This window comes from Ambystoma mexicanum, chromosome 13, assembly GCF_040938575.1.
Source record: "Ambystoma mexicanum isolate Mex_15411 chromosome 13, UKY_AmexF1_1, whole genome shotgun sequence".
NCBI classification, from domain to species: Eukaryota; Metazoa; Chordata; class Amphibia; order Caudata; family Ambystomatidae; genus Ambystoma; species Ambystoma mexicanum.
This window is the reverse complement of record NC_090938.1, coordinates 84,802,095-84,823,671: the sequence shown is the minus strand read 5'-3', so window position 1 is coordinate 84,823,671 and position 21,577 is coordinate 84,802,095. Positions and strand designations below refer to the sequence as shown.

The window sequence follows — 21,577 nt, the reverse complement described above, 5'->3', positions numbered from 1 at the left end:
GCCTCCATCTCCAAATACTCTTCTTGCGCCTCTTACCGCAGTTTCGTTCCAGGAGTTAAAATGCTCTTGCCATAGGAAACCGAGGGGAAAAGGACATCTTTCAGGCTGTGTTGCACCGCTAGCTCCACGGCTCGATGCTGCACCCTCAGCGGAAGGCGGTTAAACGTGAAGGTGACATCAAACTTCATGTGGTCTATAAACCGGCTCAAGAGGCTGCACGAGACAAAGATGAGTAAAGGAATAAAAAAAAGTGACAAGATACTAAAAGCACCAATGAAGTGCAAGCACAGATTTGATACGGTCCGAAATGGAAGGATCCAAAAGTCTGCCTAGAGGACCTCATGAAACCGAACAGGTTAAATGGGGTATCCAGCTTTGTGACCATATGAGAAGACCGAGCAGGGTCCTACAATATTTCGTCTGAGCTTTGTGACTGCACCAGTCACTCAAGCGTCTAAGGTCAGGCCACAAAACCTGCATCAGGTCAAACAAAAAAATAAACTCTCCTAAATTAATTGCATGTCAAACCAAAATGAAACATCACAGTGGTAGTAATAGTTTATTTGTGCAGCTTGAAGTGGCCAGATCAACCTCATCTGCATTCCAGCATCCAACGGCTTTACCCGTAGGACACACATGCTCAGAAGACAGAAAACGTTTACAAAGGCACGCCACTGCGCAATCTTACTTGTGTGAGAATCCTAGCTTGACTTTCTCAAGTTCCACAGCATGCACATAGCCTTTGTATCGATAAAGGTTTTGCCCACCACGCTGTTCTGCGTGGGTTACAAAGAGGTGGTCTCCACGGAGAACGGATGGTCGGTTTTCAGCAACACCAGGCACCTGTAGAACAACCAGGAAAAGGAGGTACAGCCGCATCAGTTCCGAGCTCCCTTCGCCCCCACGGAAACACGAGAACCATTTCAAATAGGTCACATTGCAGTCAATTTCTACTATATGGTCATTTTAGTGAAAGAGGCATTTGAGGTCGTCAAATATTTTCATAGGTGTATTAGAAATCAATTAAATAAGATATAGTGATTTGTTCCCAATCAAAGAAGTTTCTACTAATTCTTTTATTGCATAGGGTGTGTAGACAAAAACAAAGGAAAAACGAACCCAGGGATCCATCGCCTTTACAATGATAACTGAAAGCACCTTTCCATTTCCCAACCCATATTAAGCAACAAGTATCAGCTCAAATCCGGGTTTGTACTATAAACTTCTATGAACAGTGTGCGCAGCAAGAAATCCTGTGCCAGATGCATAATCAGCACGCCCAACAGCCAACCAGATGCCCATAGCTTGGAGGAACGTACCTCCAGTCCTTGCACCCAGGCCAGCCACTACACAGAACTTCGAGGAGCAGAAAGACACAAAGCAACAAAAAGCTGCGAGTTCTTTGGCATTGTAAAATATTTCTTTGCCAAAGATCAATTTTCTGATCTGGTTTGTCAATGCATTTCTTTGATGGAAAAAGCGCAGTTTGCGTTACCGTGTATTTAATGGGCACAGGCAGAACTTCATTTGTGGGGGCTCAGCCCTGGCCCTTATTGTCTAAGATGCACTTTAATTATGAAGTGGTTATAGTCCATGCATCCATCAACCACAGTGAGCAGGTGCGGGCTGTAGTGCAACCGGAATATTGCGACAGTGAGAGGCAGCTCTGTGTGGCGCCAGCAGTGGTGCCACCTTCCCTGTACCCCCACAGGGGTGCTAGAAAGTATTTGTGTCCTAGCATTTTTTTTTGACAACTTTATTTAAAGTTTTATCAAAAGAAATACATATCATTCCAACATTTTATTTTTCCAAATTAAGCACTGGGCCCAATTGGATGGACAAACAGAAATAAGTGGCAGAGGATGGGACAACCTCTACAGAAGTCCTACACTATAATGGCTCAATAATATTTCAGAACCCTACAGCCAGTCTTACACAGGCCATAATATTGGACATCCATGCTTTTGACAGTCACAATATATCCCAAAGGAAATGTATTTTCGCAGAACCAGTCTAATTATCCCATCTCGAAATTAGACATTTTTACGGTTGATCTACAAATAGTAACCTGCATTACAAGAATCTGGAGCAAAGTCATATACCAGATTGTGTATAAGAATAAAATCACGAGTAGACAGGACAACTATTTAGGTTAGAAAGGCAAGCAAAGACTTGTATCATTGAAAAGCTGAAATTTCGCCTTGCTCTCCCTGGAAACAGACCTGGTGGATTATTCCTCATTCCCCAAAGACCGTAAAACTACCATTTCATCTCCTCTCCTGCCGAACACATTGCAATTCTCTCCAGAAATGGAAATTCTTTTTGAAACGGGGACGTGTTGCTGCAAGTAAAACTATTTCATAGACTCTTATGCCAGGACCTCACCAACTATGAATGCGAACTTGAACCTTACTTGTGCACAGGATTGTGAATATCTGATTTACTGGACTATTTGCTCTAAAATGTTAGAATGGGGTTTTCATTTTTAAAGTATTTTCATAAATTCCAGATCAGAAAATAAATGTTTCGGGATTACATTAAGTTATGTTGTCCAGCATGGAGACTAGCAACAATGCCACCAACTACGCCTGAAAACCAAAGATTGGTGATCAGGTGGCAGAGCCGATAACAAGCTTGATGACACCAATTATGCTTGGTTTATTGACATTCTACCATTGTGGCAATTGGTGGTCCAGCATGGAAACGTATACTGTATTCCTTTTTAACCAGACCAGTTTCACCTCTTGACAATGGGAGATGCCGGATAATAGAATGTGGCGGTTAATCGGTGCCGGACAAAAGCTTTTTCTGGAAGTAGTTTGTGGATTACTACTGAATCGGACTAAAACAAGTACACAACCAAGGCAAATTGCTTCATAGCTCTTACAGCCAGCACAAGCAACCGCTTGTTCGTGGCATCTTTCATCATGCTCATGTCCGTCTGATCGTATCTTCGGATGTCGACCTCCATCTGGATCTCCTCCAGCTGCAGGAGGAGCTGGAATCGCTCCTTGTAGTGCGCAAACTGCAGGTCTGTGGATAGGAGGGACCTAGAATAGAATGTAAAGAAAATAATTTAGATTTCATCAATCACTTTTCAACCTTTGGACTAAGCAGAATGCCCTACAGGTGAAAGGTTATATGGTTCCTGCAAGAGCATAGCCATCCAATGTGTCCTAGAATGTTCTTATGTACAGATGGTAGAGGAATGAATGGCCGTCAAGTGAAAGTTTACAGTCCTATGTGGCTTCGGTTTACCATTCCTTTTTAGGTTTTTGCTCTACAGGCCTAGGTCCAATTTGCAGCAGAACCCGCAAGTGAGCATACTGTGCTGTACTGTACATACAACAGCAACGTTTGGGATCCGATGTATATGTAGTGGAAAAAGGTGATTTGTTTCAAGGATACAATTTACTGTGGTTTAAATAGTCACATTGCTCATAACCCGTGATCCTGGGGGGGGTGGGGGTGGGGGGGGTGGTGGGGGAGGGTTTGTTGAAGTTCTTGTGCCAAAAATGGGTTACAACCCTGAATCACCCTCTTCCCCCCCCGCCCCCTAATCACCCCCCCACACAGTTAAAATTGGCTTCATTTAGTGGGTGCTACAACCTATGCACACCCAAAATTACCATAGAGGCTGCTCAATATCCCTTTCAAAAAGATAGGTTACAGTTGCTCCGATTACATGTGTGTTAATTTATTTACTAACAGCTGAGGCCAACCACTAATGTGGCCCTAAATCAGCAACATTGTTTCTACTGAAAAGTCCTGGATCCATTGTGTGCCATCGACGATCCTTTGCAGTTTCTCACAGCTGCGCTACATCCACGCCGTCCTACCAAGGTTCTTCCATCAATGTCCTGATGGCGGGAGACAATTCCTACCGACCGCTTCCTCAGTTTCCCCTTGGTGTACCCCAGCCACCAGTCACATATCCCACTTCAAAACAATCCAGACCTTCGCAATCTATTTTGAAATTGGATTTGGAAGAAAGCATTTGCTCTGCTGGCTCCACCAATTACTTTGTGTTGTTTACTTTTTGCACGGCCTCTAAGGGAATCTGCGCTTCTGGATTTTAGATGTTTGCCCATTGTCAAGTTGTCCCTGTAGGCGTATAGGACTGGGAAACCCAAGCAAAACATATTCTAATTGCTACCCACGACCACCTCCTGCTGTACATTGACGGGAAGCAATGCACAACCTCACCAACTCCTCCCACTCTTCTGTCCCGCCCCCTTTACAAAAAAACATTCCACGCATACATTCAAGTGGATTTTTCATTTGAAAATGTGCCATTTCCTGGCTAAACAATTTATTTGATAGAGGACTAATACCAAATAGTGTTCAAGAGGATTAGAAATTGGTTGCGGAAGCATATAAATCACTTTCTTGAAATGTTACCATGGTAATGTTATTGGTACTTTTGGAGCGCAAAGGTCACATACTCTGCATTGGAAGACACCGCGTATCGAGAGTAACTTTTTAGAGCCTCACTGTAGCAATAGCAAAATCATCCTAGTTTTGTGGGTTGAAGGAGGAAAGTCGTTTGCTTAAACAGCTACCAAGTTACAGAATTAATGTTTAACCTGTAATCAAAAAACCAAACAATCTTGGAGCCCAGCACTCGCAAAAGACTGCCCCATCTTACCACCAGCGGATCATCAAAAGTAGGCTGATCAGTCCTAGTGCAGGAAACTCAAGACAGGAAATGTACAACTTGAAATCGAACCCAACAGGTGTCCTCCTGCTCACCAAAGTCTCGCCCAAACTATAAAAAGGGTGCTTGGTATTGGGCCCCCTGGAGGACATTTCAAGGACGTAGAACCCAGTGCCTCAGGACCCGGATTAGAAAACAGACTTGTGCACATTTGCAAGAAATGCCAAAACACTAGTTTAAATTTACTTTGGCAACATTCAACATAATACACCTCTGGTTAAAACACACCAGTAAAATGGCATTGCCTACAGACTTCCCAACCCCCCCCCCCCCCACCCTGCCAGGAACAAGGGCTAAACGTTGGCTTCATTCTTGGAGAAAGACTTTGCAAAGGCACGTTCTGGTTACTTACATAACTTTCCTGGTGTCCTCCGGCACGGAAGCAGTCGGCCTGGCGCCATCTAGTCCCAGCTGAATTATCTGATGGACGGTGTTCTTCAGCTGCATGGGGTAGTTGTACTGACCCAGAGGGACATCCCGCTCCAATTCATAATCCAAGAAGCTGCCAAGATAGAAAAGTAAAGAAAAGACACTGTTACCCACTCATTCCAGAAGGAACACCTTCTCGTTACAGATTTGCAGAGTTTAGCGATTGTGTTCAGAAACAAATCCATATGCAAAATATCTCCTTATTACACCATTAAGAGGCAGGTTTACTAACCCCCCTGCCCCCATCCACTCCCTGATGCACACTGAGCATTTATGTTCAAATGCACAACTACTGTGCAAACATGCAAGCAGGATACTAGGGAGATTTCCCTGAATTATTGTAGTCCTGGCGCATCAGTCCGGCGTGTTCACCAGGCTACCCAAGTGGTAATCACGAGAGAGCGCGCAGGCCAGGCCTAATTCTCAAGCAGCGACGTGGCATGGTGTCGGGTATGTACACACTTTTCCTTAATACCCAATGAGCGAATGTCCACACCATAAGCATTTTCATGAGAATACAATCTATATGAAAAGGCAAAGCGAAAAAAGTATACACATACTGGTAAGTATTTTGTAAAGTAAGTAGAAGTGGGTCTTGGGACGATCGCTCAGGGGCAACGTGCTAGCCTTGGAAGCAAGACGTCACAGAGCACCACAGGTTCGATTCCCGGCTCCGCGCTTAGAAACCTCTGGGTATTACGCGCATTATAAATAACCTATCATCTCATAGCTAATCAGGCAAATGCCACATTTTTAAGTACGTTCTTCAGAATTAATGGAGCATCCCGCCTAGAAGTAAAGACAGCAACAATTATGACAAATATTTGTTGTCTATCCTGGCAAGTTCAAGTAGAGACCAAGAGAGGCAAGTCATGCTAGTAGGGCAGTCTTTATCAGGAAAGAGTTACCGCTGTACGAAAGTGCCTCAAAGATCATTGCCGATGGAAAGAAGCCCTAGTGAGTCTCTTGAAGGTGAAGAGGTGCAGAGATGAATAAATATATGAAGACTCTCAAAAGAGCAATACCCTGGGATCGACAACAGCCGGTAGTTGGCAGTTCCCAGTTGCTCCACAAGTGGTTCATCGACCACCGAGGGAATCCAGCCATGAGAAGGGTGCAGGAGGGACAAGACATAGAATGATTACTCTCTATCCAGTAAATCCCAGGTCAAGGGTTGGTGCGAGAGCAACTGCTGCATCAACAGGATGCGGTTATCAGTAGTCGATGCAGAGTCCCCACAAGGTCCTATGGTACAGGATAGGACTTCTGAGTGTGGAGTCATGAAGGATACACAAGGGGAGAAAGATGATCCACCATTCCTTGGATGGGAGCTAGCCACAGAAACACCAGGAGGAGAGTGGATGCTGTAGTTGCGCAAGTCGAAACAGCACAGTCCTCTCGAGCTTTCTGCTGGAGGGCAATGGAACCAGAGTACATACTTTAAGTCCTACGTAGAAGATTCTCTAGTTGGTTGTTTCCATTGATGCAGGCACGGACAAGAGCTGCATGGCGATGAGGAATTAGAGCAAGAACTACAAACACAATTTCCCCCACCAAGTCCACGGAAAATAGCACTGGAGCAGGTTACTGGTCATCGGGGCAACAGAGCTTCGCCGTCAGATTCTTCAGATCATCAAAGGATCAGTGATCTGGAACTGGGCGGGAGCGGTGCTACTCTAATGTTCCCATTCCCATACTTTATAGTTAAAAGAAGCCATTCCGGAATGATTTAGTTTTAAAATAAAAGTGCAGGAAGAAGTTGAAACTTGCACTTCAGTGCAATGCACTGAACATTCCCTTAAAAACAGCAGGTGTGTTTATTTGGGGGTTTGGATTGCGCATGCAAGGGGGCGTGGTGATGGGGTTTATAGGGAGCAGGGCCAGGCCAGCAGAGAACCTAGTTCCACTACTTCTTTTTGTACACTACGACCACTGCAAAGGATGCTGGTGCAGGACGTTTGTCCCTGCACCAGGAAGCCATTCAAGAAAGCAGGTACAGAGTCCAGCAGTAGATTAGGTGAGCGGGCCAGGGGATTTGCCCCTCACCCACCCACCTTCGGGAAACAGCATCTAATCACACCAGAAATAATCCAAAGGGGTGAGGCGGGGGTCAATCAATGGCAGACCATCCCTTCAAGCACACCCATGCAACCTGGAAGGGCCTGTAACAAAGGAATGAATAACACAGGCACCCGCCAGTCGTTTCCAGGATGGCCACTTCGCCTCACAACCACAAAGACAGACAAGGGTTATTATTCGTGCAGCACCTCAGGTCCTAAAGGCATACAAGGTAACCTCCATTTTGGGAAATGGAGAAGGGGGATCAAAAGGGAGCCAGCCAGGTAAAATGGATTCCACCAAGTGGAACTACTTTATGCAGGTACACAATCCACCACCAGTCTAGCCACATGAATAACAGAGGGCAAGTCTAGGACACTAAGAGGTACTTTTGGGATACTCGTGGCATGGGTCATAGGGACTCAAAAGGGAAAGCAATTAAAGCGCCACACCCTCATCCAGGTTCTGGATTCAGACTGGCCGGGAGACCAACAAGCCACAAAACCAAAAAGGTCAGCAAAACGATTGGTGAGCTACCACATGTGGTAAGAATTAGGATTTCCCCTCAGCAGTATCACACCCAGAGGCCAAAGATGGCCACTTCCTCTAAAACACAAAGATGGACAATGCCTAGTCACATGACCCGCCACAGGCCCGAGACACTTCAACCTCCATCTTGATGATTAGGAGTTCAATCAGAAAGGACCCAGCGAGGTAAAATTAATTCATCCTGTCGAACCACAGAGGAGAAGAATCCACCACCAGCCTGGCAACACTCCGAAAATACCTGGAAGCACCTTTGGGGGACACCTTATGAGTCATAAGGACTATGGCAGCGCACATACAAATAAAACATTTTTAAAAACTCAGTAGGCATTAGTGTTGTGCTACTGCCAATTCTATGCAGGAACCCAAAGATCACAGGATGCTTCTCAGAAGTTGTCTGGGTTGGTGCAGGGAATGTTGCCACCACAGTGGAAAAGGCCATTTTGGCTGCAGCCCGATCGCTTTTGGTGGGCACGAGGGGGTCCATGCTGTGGGATACTCTGCGATTAAGCAAAATTGCCATATTGTAGCCTCGTCTCCGCTACGGATAATCGATATATGCACCCATCAATCGGACAGAGAAGGGATTAATTTCATATCTGAGTCATACACCACAAACAAGTCACCTTAAGACCAGAGTGTGAAACACCCAACACCATCCCTGGTCATGTTCACCACTCCAGTCTACCACTGGCCTATTCCAAAAAAACAAAATCAGCCTCTATGGCAAATGACTAGTTTTGTAGAGAATTAGTTCCCAGTAAAGTTGTCCCAGGGGTCTAAAAGTGCCACCTGTGAAAATCCCTCTAGAAGCTACTAGAACGAAAGGATGGACCTTTGATTTAAGCATTCAAGACTGAACACCATCCAATTACATTATATTCAGTCAGACATGTATCTACTTGACCTTTGGAAACATAAGATGAAATCTCACGTGTGGAATTTCTTGCGACTTGAACCTTATAATGGCAGGATTAAGTCAAACCAGTTGGATACGTTTGGTGTCCTAAACCGATACGAGTGTTCACAGGTCGCTCCCATGCACTATTCGCCTGTGAAATAGGGTGGTAACTATTAGGACAGGGGAAGGGCGGTGGAAGAGACGAAGACAAAATCGGATTAGACCTTACATTGAATTGGGCCCCAGTGCTGAACGCAGTGCTAAACACAAGAACTGCCCCTCAAAAATGGCGCAAAGCAGACATTGTTCCCAACTTTAAGAAGGGTGATAGGAACCGGTCAGGGAAACATCGCACAATTTCTCTGCTCAACGGGGTCAGTAAGATCTACGCCAAAGTAGTTTTGGAGCGCATACAAGACTGGGCAGACTCAACCGGAATAAATCACCTTCAAGCCGGTTTCCAACAGGGCACCAGCACGCTAAGCCAATGATCTCGGTTGGAATTGATCTTACAGAGATGAACTATTCTATATGCAGTCCTCGATCTTGGAACCACTTTTGACTGGGTTCCTAGAAAGCTCCATTAACAGGTACTTGCCAGCAAGAACATTCCACGTGACCTCCCAGTTATGTTGCTATATACTATATATGCGATTGTCTCGGGAGGATAGCTCAGGGGCAACGTGCTCGCCTTGGAAGCAAGATGACACGGAGCAACACAGGTTCGATCCCCGGGTACGCATTTCGAAACCTCCAGGTATTCAGCACGTTATAAATAAACTATCATTTCATATCATACTAGAAACAAAAAGCGCCATTACCTTGGGGTCCGGAAGATGAACCGACAGAGCCCATACAGAGGAAGTAAGGCAAAGGTGGGTTTTAGCATCACTCTAGCTGTACATCAATGAAGTAATAGAAGAACTGATGGTGCATTGTTCTGACCCACCTAGATTGGGGAGGGGAGCTCTTTTTGGCCAACAACACAGTAGTACTAGCAACATCTCCAATGGGTCTCAAACATCACTGGGCCATCAATATAGACAAATGCAAAAAGCTACACCTGGAGTTAAAGAAAAAATTAAAACTATGGTCTTCAGGCATAGAATGGTCAAACAGAAAACTAAACATGGAGTTGACGGTATAAGGTATCCACCTATAGTGATCTAGGTATCAAATTCTTTGAAAATAGTCTTTGGACTCAGCAAGTCAAAGCCACAGCTGCTTTGGAAAAGTATAGCAGAGGAATTAGGAGGTACCATTATAGCCATGGTGGGATGCAATCACTCCAGCGCTTCAGATCCATATACTTCAAGCCCTCTTCATTCACCTATCGAGCAGAGCTCTGGGGCATACGCGGGACCATATTCTGAGTACTGCTGAAAATAAGTTCATGAAACTCCTACTTTGCCAACAGATGGAAGTTTGCAAATGGAATGAGACCATCAAGCGATGGAAGATCTTACCAGGATGAAACCACTACTTTAGAGTCTGGCCCTCCCTGAGCTCAATCAGGCACAGAGATGCTTTATCCCAGATGCTGTCCATGGAAGGATTGAGATTGTATCCCTGGTTCAAACATGTGAAGTCTGCTGGCATTGAACCCAGAAGCTTTGTGTTGTTCACAAGAGGAACAAGGAATCTAAGGAGACTGAAAAGAGTTAAAGCACTCCAGAAGCTTGATGGTGGAAGTGTGACAAGCTTCACACCGGTCGACTATAGTTAAGGAACAGACGACTTTGGGTTCGAAAATTATCTGTACATTAAAAGCCCACGATTTGCACTGGCCTTATACATAGAATTTTCGAACACCTTGAGTGGCGCGCTTCACAAGAAGCTTGCAAGGGTCTGAAGGCACAGTGTGCCCGGCATGTGGTGGGGGGGCTGGGTTTCAAGGCAAAACCCTAGTTCGTTTTATGATATTCTGTGCAGGATATAAGGACTTAAGAGCCAGATAACTGTTAGAGCAGTTTTTCTGACGTTCTACCCGACTTCATCAAAACCATTCAACTGAGACAGTACAAGACTCCACTCTTACTATAAGGCTGTACCACCAGAGTTCAGAGTAGCATAGACAGAGCCGCCAGGCTCATCTTGGGGAGAGCGGGCTGTAGACAATCTAGAACACACAAATGAATCAAATACAAACACTGACAACCAGAAGTATTATACAATAAAAGTTTTATTTTTTAAAACTACAATTAGGCCAAGTCAAGTCTTGGGGTAAGTACAGGTCAAAGACAAACACACACAAAACAAAAAAAACAATCCTTGAAAGTACACAGACCAAAGCATATTAACAGTAGTTCTAGGAAAGTCAAGCCTTTTAAAAAAACTCATTCAGTATAGGACACACATTCTTGTGGAGTAAACCCAATGGTTACTTTCAGATTACATTCAGAAATACCAGGGTAGTAGACCCTAACAGTTGTACAGTGATGCTCAGCAAGAAATCACAAGTCAACGGGACAATATCGGTTTTGTGAATAGTGGAACACTTATTCTAAGTACTGTAAAAACTTATGACTATTTGTGATAAAACAGTTATACAAGGTGAGTAAAACCTAAGGATGTAATATTCAATTACAGGTGCTTTTGAGATCAGTGAAACAGATTGAGATGAGCAGCAACTCCAACTGATTTTAGGATGGCACAAAGCTAACTCAAGGTAAGTAAAACCCATTTACAAAGAGCCATCAACAACTTGGGGCAGGTATAAACCTAACACTGTTTTTGTGTCCGTCTAAAACAGACCAGGGTAAACAAAACCCAGTGTTACTCTTTATAAATGTCTCTAGGTTATTCTAGGTAGGTAAAGCCCAATGCAGACTTATTCTAGCAGATTCAGGGGAAGCAAGACCCAGGTGGGAAACGTACCCATTTCTTTCAAAGAAATTAGTGTGTAAGTGAAGCCAACAGCATTACTTTTAGGGACGAGGCACAACCAATCCGCAGTTGAGTAACATAACCTTATATCTACTTTCCAGGATGGCAGAACATGTCTAAGGTAAGTAAACCAACCTTATATCTACTTTCCAGAAAGGTTAGAACACTTTCTTATAATGTGAAGACAGATTGAATCCTCTAATGAAATCTAGGTAAGCCTTTCCCAGCAGTAAAAGTGTTCAACAAATTACAACTTATGAGGGGACAAGCAATGCCGAATAGATGGAGAAGGGTGCCTTTAAGGAGCCAGGACAGCCAAAGTCAATTTGACTACTTCAATAGTTCTGATGCACTTCTTTGACAAGTCTTTCACTAAGTCAGATAGCTCAAGAAACTCACTGAAAGAACACAAGCCGTTAAGCCTGTGCAAAACTCCAAAAGGTAAGCCAGTGCACTCCTCAACTGTGAAAGCACGACGTATGGCAATATGTGAAGTACCCCAAGCCCCCACAGTACCTCTGGTTTGAAGAAAGTGTTCGAGCTTGATTGCTCCTTGCTACAGCCAAGCAGACCCCTGTTCCTGTGCCTCAGTCTTGAGGACAAGACGGAGGACTTCCGGCGGCAGAACTCGGAGGGCTTTGCCGGCTACGGATTTTCATAGATTCAGTGCCATTCTGATCAAGAACGAATGTCGCTGGTCGGATTCTCGTTGTTACAAAGGTCCAGCACTCTGGTGAAGGGACCCTTCTGACTTGATACGTGTCCTTGGTGTTCCAGCAGGATGCCCACAAAGTTGCAGTGCAATTCGAAATTCGGCAGACCATGCACCGCCAGATGGCTCGAGGTCCAAGGGTATTGGGGTATTGCAGCAACGCAAGGTCGCAGCTACGCGTGGAATAGCTCATAACTGAGGTCTTCTCGAGTCTAGTGGTTCTCACTAGGCTCTGGGTCATCATTTTCAGAGTCCCCAGGTCGATTGGAAGGAAGGGCTACAGCAGGCTCCAGTTACACAACAGGCTCTCCGGTCGCTGGAAATCTCAGCCACTTTCCCTTCATCCTCTTCGGTTTTTTTCCAGTGGTCAACTGGTCTTCAGCTTCTAGGTTCTGAGTATTTAACAGGGACTACAGCACAACTTGTGCATTCTCTCCCTGCATTTTACAACAAGGTGCGGTCTGTTATCCAATCAGGACAACCAGCCCCCCCACTGGGATTTGCCCCCATTCAGGCAAGGAGGAAGACAAAAGGGCTGTGTGTTGGACTCCTCCCCTGCTTCCTGCCTTCACATACAGACTGGAGCCTGAGCGGGGACTCCATGGGACACAGGCCGAAGATAAAAATCACACAAAAGAATTTTCTACCCTGGATGCCAGGAGAAGGAAGGACATGAAACACTAAAATTGCGAAAAAAGAAGACTGGGCTCATTTGGGTAAAATGAGCACCCTTGGGTGCCTTTACTGCAGCTGTGCAAACAGCCTATGGTAAAGTTGCACCGAATTAGTAAAATGTATCACTGCCACCAGCCATTAAAGGTAAGCTTGTCCCTTTAACAGAATGGTTACCGTTTTTAGTGTGAAAAGGGGACACATTGCATCTCCCCAGCTCTCCACATACGGTGAGGGTGAGGGTGGGGGTGGGGGCGGCAGGGGCAGGTCTCGCATAGTAAAATGTAAAAAGGGATCGAAAGATCCCTTCTACCCTTGGGAACTGTAGTTCTCACAAGGTTAGCCAGAGAAGGTTACCTATAAAAAGAGTAACAGACTGAGTGTGGAAAAACAAAATTCCCACTCAGGGAGGTATAATGAAAATGAATCCACCAGTAAAGCAAAAGGTTCTGGGGTCGACACAGGTCAGGTAGATTTTTCATTACTATGAAAATCTTACCCAACACCATCTACTTCAAGTATTTAGATAGGTGTGTATCCAGAAAGAAGCTCAGGTAATGTATTCCTGCATAAGATCCAATGATCCAACAATGGTGCACTATGTTGCCAAATGTCTACATAGGGCATAGCTGAGGAGAGCTGGTGTAATATCTCCCTCGTATAAATCCTGCGCTTAAATGTGGCACTGTATCTAGGTTTCTGGTCTGATAAGTAGTGACATTTTTTAATGATTTTAGGATACAATGATTTTTATGATATGAATCTTAAATAGTATTTTTTCTTTTCAACAGCCCGTAGTCGGACAAGACCTTGTATGAACGAAAGGAACTCCTATTAATCTCCGAGTCTGGACTAGGATTACGCATCATTTTATTTGGCACTTGCACTTTAATCCTGCCCTGGCTGTCATTGTATGTTGTACTCCTATTCGTAACTCAAAGCGCTGCTAGCAAGTTTATTTTTTTTATTTTATGTTTTGTATAAGACGTTTTGCAATTTAAGGTTTGTCGCCGAAATAAAGTGTGAGGAATGAAATCTTACTCGTCTGGTGGAACGCCTTCGTCGTCGAGATAAGTGGTGGGCCTTCGGATGGCGGTCTGGTAGGGTGTGTATGGTGCGGTAGGCCGCAGTTCTTCGGCAAGCTTGCTGTTGGACACGCCCGATAAGAACCTCCCGATGCTGAAGGAGCCAGACCCCGCGCTGTTGAACTCAAACACCAGAGTAATGGGGAAGTAGCCATAGTACTGCGTCAGGCAATGGACCAGGACCTTGTAGGTGTCCCCTGCATGAAACAACCGCAGGATTAGAAAAATGCACAGACACTGGATATAAAGCAATGTTCTAGGATAAAAGCATGCATTATTGCATTTTCATTGGCTCATGGAAATAATGCAAGTTACATTCCAACCTGTTATATAGCATGGTTACTACCTGAACAGTGCTTGCATTTTGTGAACCCCAGATGCAATACAAACTAAAAATTAAAAAAATGCGGACAGTCTTCTGAAGAGGTGCCGATACCGTAAGCAAAATCGACAGGTTACTGCGCCCATATGCTGCAGCAGCGTATTCAAAAGAACAAACGCTCTGAAGAAGTCTCAGCTTAACGGCAAAGGTAAAAAACAGAACTCACCATCGTCAAAGACCAAAAAAATCATGTCTTCCCCACATTCATATCAATACTATTGCATCCAATCGATGAAGGTGTGTGCAAATTATGGGAAGCAAATTCTGGCTGGGACCACCATCCAATTGAGAATGCAGAATTAGTGAAAAGCAACGCTAAATTGCACCATAAGCCATTTGCACCTGCCGCGCTCTGCACAGGCAAATTAACTTTTTTCACAAAAAAAGAAAAAAGGGACTTCCACCAAATACAAGTCTTCGAAAAATCAAGCCTTGCATTAGAAACTGAACTGTAAAGAAAACTAACATGGATAGCTCAAGGCACTTCTACCACTTCCAGGCATAAATGAAAAATAAATGTTTGTGCAGACTTGCCCAGGTCCCAAATCTAATGCCAGGTTGGAATAAGTTGTTACAGGATCAAGTGACACATTTTATTTATTTGAATTTTATTGGAAATTTGTAAGGTGCCACAAAACAAAAAAAGCAGGCGGGGTGTGGGGGGACACAAGGGAGAAAGATTACCATGGTCCCACTAGGCCTTGTGACACTTGGATCATGCAAGTGCAGTAACAAGAAGGGCATGAGGTGGTGAGGGGGGGGGGGGGGTTCCATTTGTGCAAATGGTAACTGCTAGGTGGAAAGGGAAGCGCGTGACAGAGCAGAGCGCACCAGTGAACGTGGGGGTGAGAAGGGGGGAGGGGAGAGGGTAAGAGGCTAGGCGAGTGCTAAGGGGAGGACAGAGGGCGAGTGCCATGGAATTGCATGGGGTGCAGGTCCACATGCTAAGTGTGTGAAAGGGGGCGGACTGGCGGGGGGGCGGTCCTGTAGAACTCAGAGGGATCCAGGCTGCCGGTCACTTAGGCAGACTGGGGGTGTTAGCAGGGAAGGGGGGGGGGAGAGCAGGGTCTTGAGGAGATCCAGCTCAAGCCAGAGAGGCAGGGAGACCATTCCAGAGGGAGGCTCCTGCGGAGGAAAGAGCTAACCCCCACTTTCGGCTTAGAGAGGATTCTGATCTGCACAGAGTTGGAGACAGAAGACCGAAGGGCTCTAGAAGGGAGGTATTTAGGAAGAGAGTTGGATGCAGCGGGGTCCCAGGCTCCAGAAAGCCTTGTGAACGATAAAGGGTTTGATCAGAGCAGCAGCTGGAAGCCAGTGGAGAAATGTTAGGGCTGGAGCGATACGGTTGCTGGGCTTGAGGCCAATTGTGTGAATCTGGTTACGTCACCTGCTTGTGTTGGTGTCCCATATTTGACTGCCTGCATATCAAATGAGGGTGTTACTGTAGGTAAAGGGACCCATGCCATTAAAATCACGTACACTTGGTCACATATGGCCTTGTTCAGTTTTGGAAATCCGGGGTGGAGTAACAAACGTTGCTTGCAAGTGTTGGATGTCAAAACACCTAATACACGATAAATCATAACTCCAGCTACAGGAGACTGGATTCATCCTGAGGAATGTTCATGAAGCTGTATAGCACTGTCATCCAAGTCAGGCAAGGCCAGACAAAATGTCCTTCCAGAAAGCACACAAGGACTATGAACTTGCCTCAATGGGACCACCTTTCATGTTTTTTGTGTGTGTTTTTTAGATGCAAAATTCAGATTCACAGAACGGTTGACAAACATCAATGTACGATCACATGTTCCAACCAGTGCAGAGTTTCTGACAAGTCTTATTATTGTCTATGGTATCACAGGCCGCCCCATAGGGTAGTGCAAAATACAAAAAAATAAAAAAAAAAACAATTAACTGTTCACTCCCTAAATTTACTATAGGGGTCATAAAATAAAAATCACAAAAATAAATCCTGGGCTGTTCCACCACATCACCGAAGGACCATTAAATTCTTTGCGCCCCATGCACCTCATCTTTCAGCCACAAGCATTTCAGATCGTTCATCAGATAACACCAAGAATGTTCGGGCGGGATTCACCTTTAACCACAAATAAAAATCTTATCTCGCACACCAAATTTTACCGACCATCTCGCCTTAGTTCACTGCCAGATTGATTTTCTGTGTGTTCTCATTTAGAAAAAGAAGAAATTGTTTATCACTCTGTGCCAACGAGAGGATTTTTCTGGCAGTACAAGCAGATAATAGGGCGGCGACCATCCTTTCCCCACAGAGATGATAGATATTATATATAATATCTATATAGCTAATATCTCTATCTATCTCTAAGTCACGGGCCCCTCCAGACTGGAAATATTGTTCGAAAAATAAAAAAGTAAACAAAATACATTTTGTTTCAGCCTAGTCCAGATGAATTATCCCATAGACAAAAAAGGTCAACTTTTACTGGACCACACAACCAAAACTGCTGGAAAGATTTTGACCAGGATTTAAACAACTTTGGCACCAAGCGTTTGACAAGCAATCCTTTTGTGGCTTGGGGTTATTACGTCCAGTACATTTTAAAATATTGATGAAGAGGGTGTCCCCTTCTCCAAACTACATAGCTATACATACATAGCTATATTTCAGGTAAATTGCCAAGAAACTAGGTGTGAAACAGCCGCCATTTTCTCCCCTTGAGGCGAGAGGATGGCCACATTTAATGCCATGGCTAGCCGAAAACGAAAAAGCAGTACATTTTATTACCTAGGGTAGAAATGAGTGGTGGGGGGGGGGAGGGGGGAAGGGAGCAGAGAATACTAGGACACCAAGTTTAAGGAGTTGGAGGTGGTGTAGGGACAGAATAGCCGTAGCTACCCATCATCACAGAAACAACTAGTGTTCTAGGAGAAATGGGAGAGGGCAGGGGGGTGAGGAGGCCATCATGGGAGTATGCATTGATTTAGGGGCAGTTGCTGAGGGCAGGACTTTTTTCCCCCACGTTTTTTTGATAGCCAAGGATATGACAAACACAAACAAGCAGTTTCATTGGTTGTTTGCATATGCGCGGCTATTCAGAATCGCACCAGGGTTGATTGGTTGCTATTGTGCATGCAGCGAAGTAGAATAGCTGCAGTTATTAAGCCATACATTTGTGCAATTACATTATTCTGAGGATGTTCGAGCACACAATTTTGTATGCATTTCCGATTCCATGCCCTCACCTCTACCCTGGTGTCATTTGAACAGGTTTAGAGAGACAGACATGGTATTAAGAGAGAGACAGACTCAAAGATGTCAGTTTCAAAACCTTTATTTAGTATGGTTCGTGGGTTGGTGTAATGCCTAACTGGGCCAAACTATAAAAAGGGATGGTTAAGGGCAGCCGATGTCTAAAAGTCCAAAACAATAATCAGTCTGTGTTTAAACCTATGCTTGTCCTCACTCTTTACAAAAATGTGTTCGGAAGTCTTTAAAAAGGAAAAATAGTGGTTCAACAGAAAATAGGAAACAGAGGTTGGTTTCAGATGGTCTTCTAACCAGGTGTAGTTTGGTCAATGTCACAAAAATGAGTTCAATCAAAAAGGCCTGTTCAGACCTTATCCACAGGGCCCCTGCAATAGCCTCAAATACTTCAATGTCTTTGGTTCTTTGGGATTCCCTTCCCCAAGCTTCAACTTGTCCAAGTTCAAACAACAAAAGGAATATATCAAGAAATGTAACAGTTTCTCTTTCACCTTCTCAGGGTTCCCTTCCCCAAGCTTAGACCGCTTCAGTATCAAACACAAAATTGCACTTGACAGGAGGCATCTTTTCCTCATGGTGTAGAATCTCGAAAACGCCAGGATCCTTTGCTCCTCCTAAGCACGACCACTAATCTTTAGCCCCTCTGTATTTCCTGTACTTGCATTTCTTCTTTCCTAAGTTCAGGTTCTTACTGCACCCCTTTGTTATCCTTCACTTCACTATGCCCATCCAAACTTCTTTGCCTTTCTTTTCTATCACCTTGTTGTGTACCTTCCTTTACATTCACTTTACTTTTCGTGCAACCACCTGTCCTTTTCCTGCTTCTTGCACATTTATTTCGCTCTTGTACCTTCTCTCTGCCTTCAGGTCACTTGCACCCTTCTATTCACCTTTATGCCTTTCCTTGAAACATTACTGGCTTCCTTTTGGCTGAGGTAATGCTTGTAGTTCCAAGTACTTTATTACATGGGTCCCCTTTAACTCTCATATGTGGATCCCAGACCCCTTTGGCTTTTTGATTTAACTTCGCTTCTCACTACAAGTCCCACAATGCCCCTCTTGTGGACAATAGTAGACTAAGTTCACAAAAGGATGTGCTCTTGCTTTCCTGCTTTGTGTCGCTTTACACTCTTCACTGCTTTCTGTTGCAATCTGTTTCTTGCTTTTCATTCTGTGCTGCTTTACAGTTTGTGCCTTTCTCCTGCTCCGCTGCGGTCACACTCACGCTCCAGAGTTCCTTTCTCTTTGACCTTCACGAAACTTACCAGGCAGCGTCGCATTGACAGGAAGTCCCTTCAGGATGCACGGGGTTGATGTCAGATTCTCACCACCTGCCCCTCAAACACCTTTGCGGTCGGCACAGGTCCCAAGGGAACAAGCACTCCACTGAACGCTGCCAGCAGGATGCAGGCAGCCTCCCTCCGGCTCCTTGGAGACCCTGCTCGCTGGGCATGCTGCCCTCGCAGACACTGTGCCAGTGTTCGGCATGCCATTCTCCTCCAGCCTTCAGCTCCTGCCAATATCTGCTGCTTGGCTTCTTTGGTCCAGACAGCATCCACAGCTCGCTCTCCGCTTCTGACAGAAAATGGACTGGCACTGAGAAGGGATCCCCTGCGGGACTCCCTCTTCTGCTCTCCCAACTGCGGCTCTCCCTGCTCACTCTCAGCAGCCTCCTTATACACATGTTGCATCAATGGGCTGCAGGCGTGTGGTCAGGGCTGGGTTTGCCTTCAATTAACAGGACATGCCAGTCCTTCAGTCCTGAAAAGAGTTAAGTGTAGTCCGGTGCAAGTAATCATTATTAAATGCATGGGCCGACTGGACAACTGCCTTAGTTTCCCCATGTGGTTTCTATGGGTAATCCTCACTACTCTTGGTTGCATCCTCTTCTTCCCAGTGTTAGGGATGGGGGGGGGCGATACAATGACATGGAAAATGATCTGGACTAATCATAAGATGACAAAGGAAAGAGGGGAATCCCCTAGCCCTGTTTTTATACCACTGGGGTGATAGCCCTTTTGTTGTTTCCTACTTCTGGACCCTGACAAAAAGGTACTGATCTTGATGGCCTCCTCTTGGGTCTGAAACGTGGGAAATAGGTGTTCGGTTTAAAATCGTATTGCTTTTTCCTCTACCTAGATCCCTGCCTGCTTTCACTTTGGCCACAAATATCCTGGTGACATCACTAATTGCATTATGTATCGCCTCACTGATATCAAAAGGCAGTGCGTACTGGGGGGATATACTAGGGATATAGCATTAGGGCGGATAAGGTGACAAAGTTATTGCAACTAAACGCTGGAAATGCAACGCAATGGCAGAACACAGGACCAGCTTAATTTAGATTCCCGTTCCAAAGCCCAGTAGCGCATATATATCAGAAGAGAACAGATCAACAGTAAACATGCATTATCGGGATATAGCATTAGGGCAGATATCTATCAACAGGAGTTAAGCCCGAGGCATTTACATTTGCTCTTTTGAAATGTGTCCAGCCACTACCCCGTACACTCTACCCCACTTCTACCTGCACCCCGACACCCACCCTACCCCTATCCCCTCTACTCACCTACCCAACCACACACTCTGTTCACCCACCCATGCCCATGTATCCTACCCCCACGTTTTTGTACCCCTGTGCACCGTACCCCCCCACTTATATCCAACCGATCTTACCCCCTTCTACCCACACCCACCCACCATACTCCAAGCCTCTGTACTTCACCCACCCTACACCCTGTGTACTTGCACCCATCCACTCACCCTACCTCCACTCTGTACTCCCAACCATTCACCCTACCCCACACCCACTATAACCCCACCCACTCACCATACCACTAATAGTCATCAACACAAACTGCATAAAATAAATGGTCAATTCGTTATTTGAGGTCTTGGGCACTTAGAACAAATGGCAGGACAAAGGAAAGAGGAAAATTGACAAAGTAGGGGAAAGAAGATGGGAAGAAATGAGTAGTCTGCTCAAAAACCATCTACTTTACAGACAAGCTATTCAGTAGTCAGAAGAAAAAGCAATGAGGAAAGTGAAGTCTTTGGGTGTGGTGAATTAACCACGGCTATGGCCACAAACCTATCAGGCGGCGTGGTGTGCAGCTGCGGGTATATATGTGGCAGTGCATAACTCACGGCTATAGAAAAGCGAATGGGGCATCAAGTATTTTGCCGGCTGGTCTAGCCGCGGTCATGTCAGCTGCAGGTACAGAATAGCCACGGATATACAGGCAAGTTATTTATGGTTTGCTTTTTAGGCACTTATACAATAAGACTATACTGTTTCAAAGCACCCACAGGGCAGGGAGGGAGCATGGAAGGAAATGCATTACAACACAATATTTAAGACCTGAGGTGGGAGGGACGAGCCTACTATGCCTTCTTGAGTATTCAGAACGTGCAAGCACAGAAAGGAAGAGGGAAGAGGACGGCAGTGCTGGATGGTGGGGGGTGGGGGTCTGAGCTCGAGGGAGAGCCATAGACGAAATGCTAGGAATGTGGAGTTCTACACGGCTTGGGCCACGGGAGGTGTAAGTGCCAGACTCCAGAGCGGAGGGTGTGCAGATGCTAAGTGCTGTGGATAGACGGGATTTGGGAACAATTGGGGTGGAGGTCAAGGCCCCCAGGATGCATAAGGGCCAAGAACACAGATTCAGCAACTGTGGGATTAGCAGGAGAGCAGGAAGGAAAGGAAGAGGAAAGTCTTAAGGAGCGTCTGGAATTTGAGGAGATCCTGCTCAAGGTGCAGAGGGTGGGGGAGGCTATTCCACAGGAGCAGAGGGAGCCCGCAGAGGAATGAGAGCGACCCGACCCCCGGCACTCTGTTTAGCAAACGCAGAGCGGGCGAGGCTATTCCAGGAGGTGTGCGGTTTTTCTCCAATTACAATAATAGTTTGAAGTAATTATTTCATTGTTTTTTCCAAGCTACAT

General features: G+C 45.3%; 1 protein-coding gene across 2 annotated transcripts in view; it reads right to left on the bottom strand.

Moving 5' to 3' along the window:
• The window catches only part of MOV10 (Mov10 RNA helicase), a 196,037-nt gene that overhangs the window by 80,263 nt on the left and 94,197 nt on the right, over positions 1–21,577 (bottom strand). For both annotated transcript variants that reach the window (XM_069633328.1, XM_069633329.1), the window contains exons 5-9: positions 13,963–14,203; positions 5,070–5,219; positions 2,888–3,050; positions 689–843; positions 37–213 (exon numbers count right to left, since the gene is read on the bottom strand). In XM_069633328.1, the coding sequence (XP_069489429.1) occupies positions 37–213; positions 689–843; positions 2,888–3,050; positions 5,070–5,219; positions 13,963–14,203 (886 nt within the window). The remainder of the gene's footprint in view (positions 1–36; positions 214–688; positions 844–2,887; positions 3,051–5,069; positions 5,220–13,962; positions 14,204–21,577) is intronic.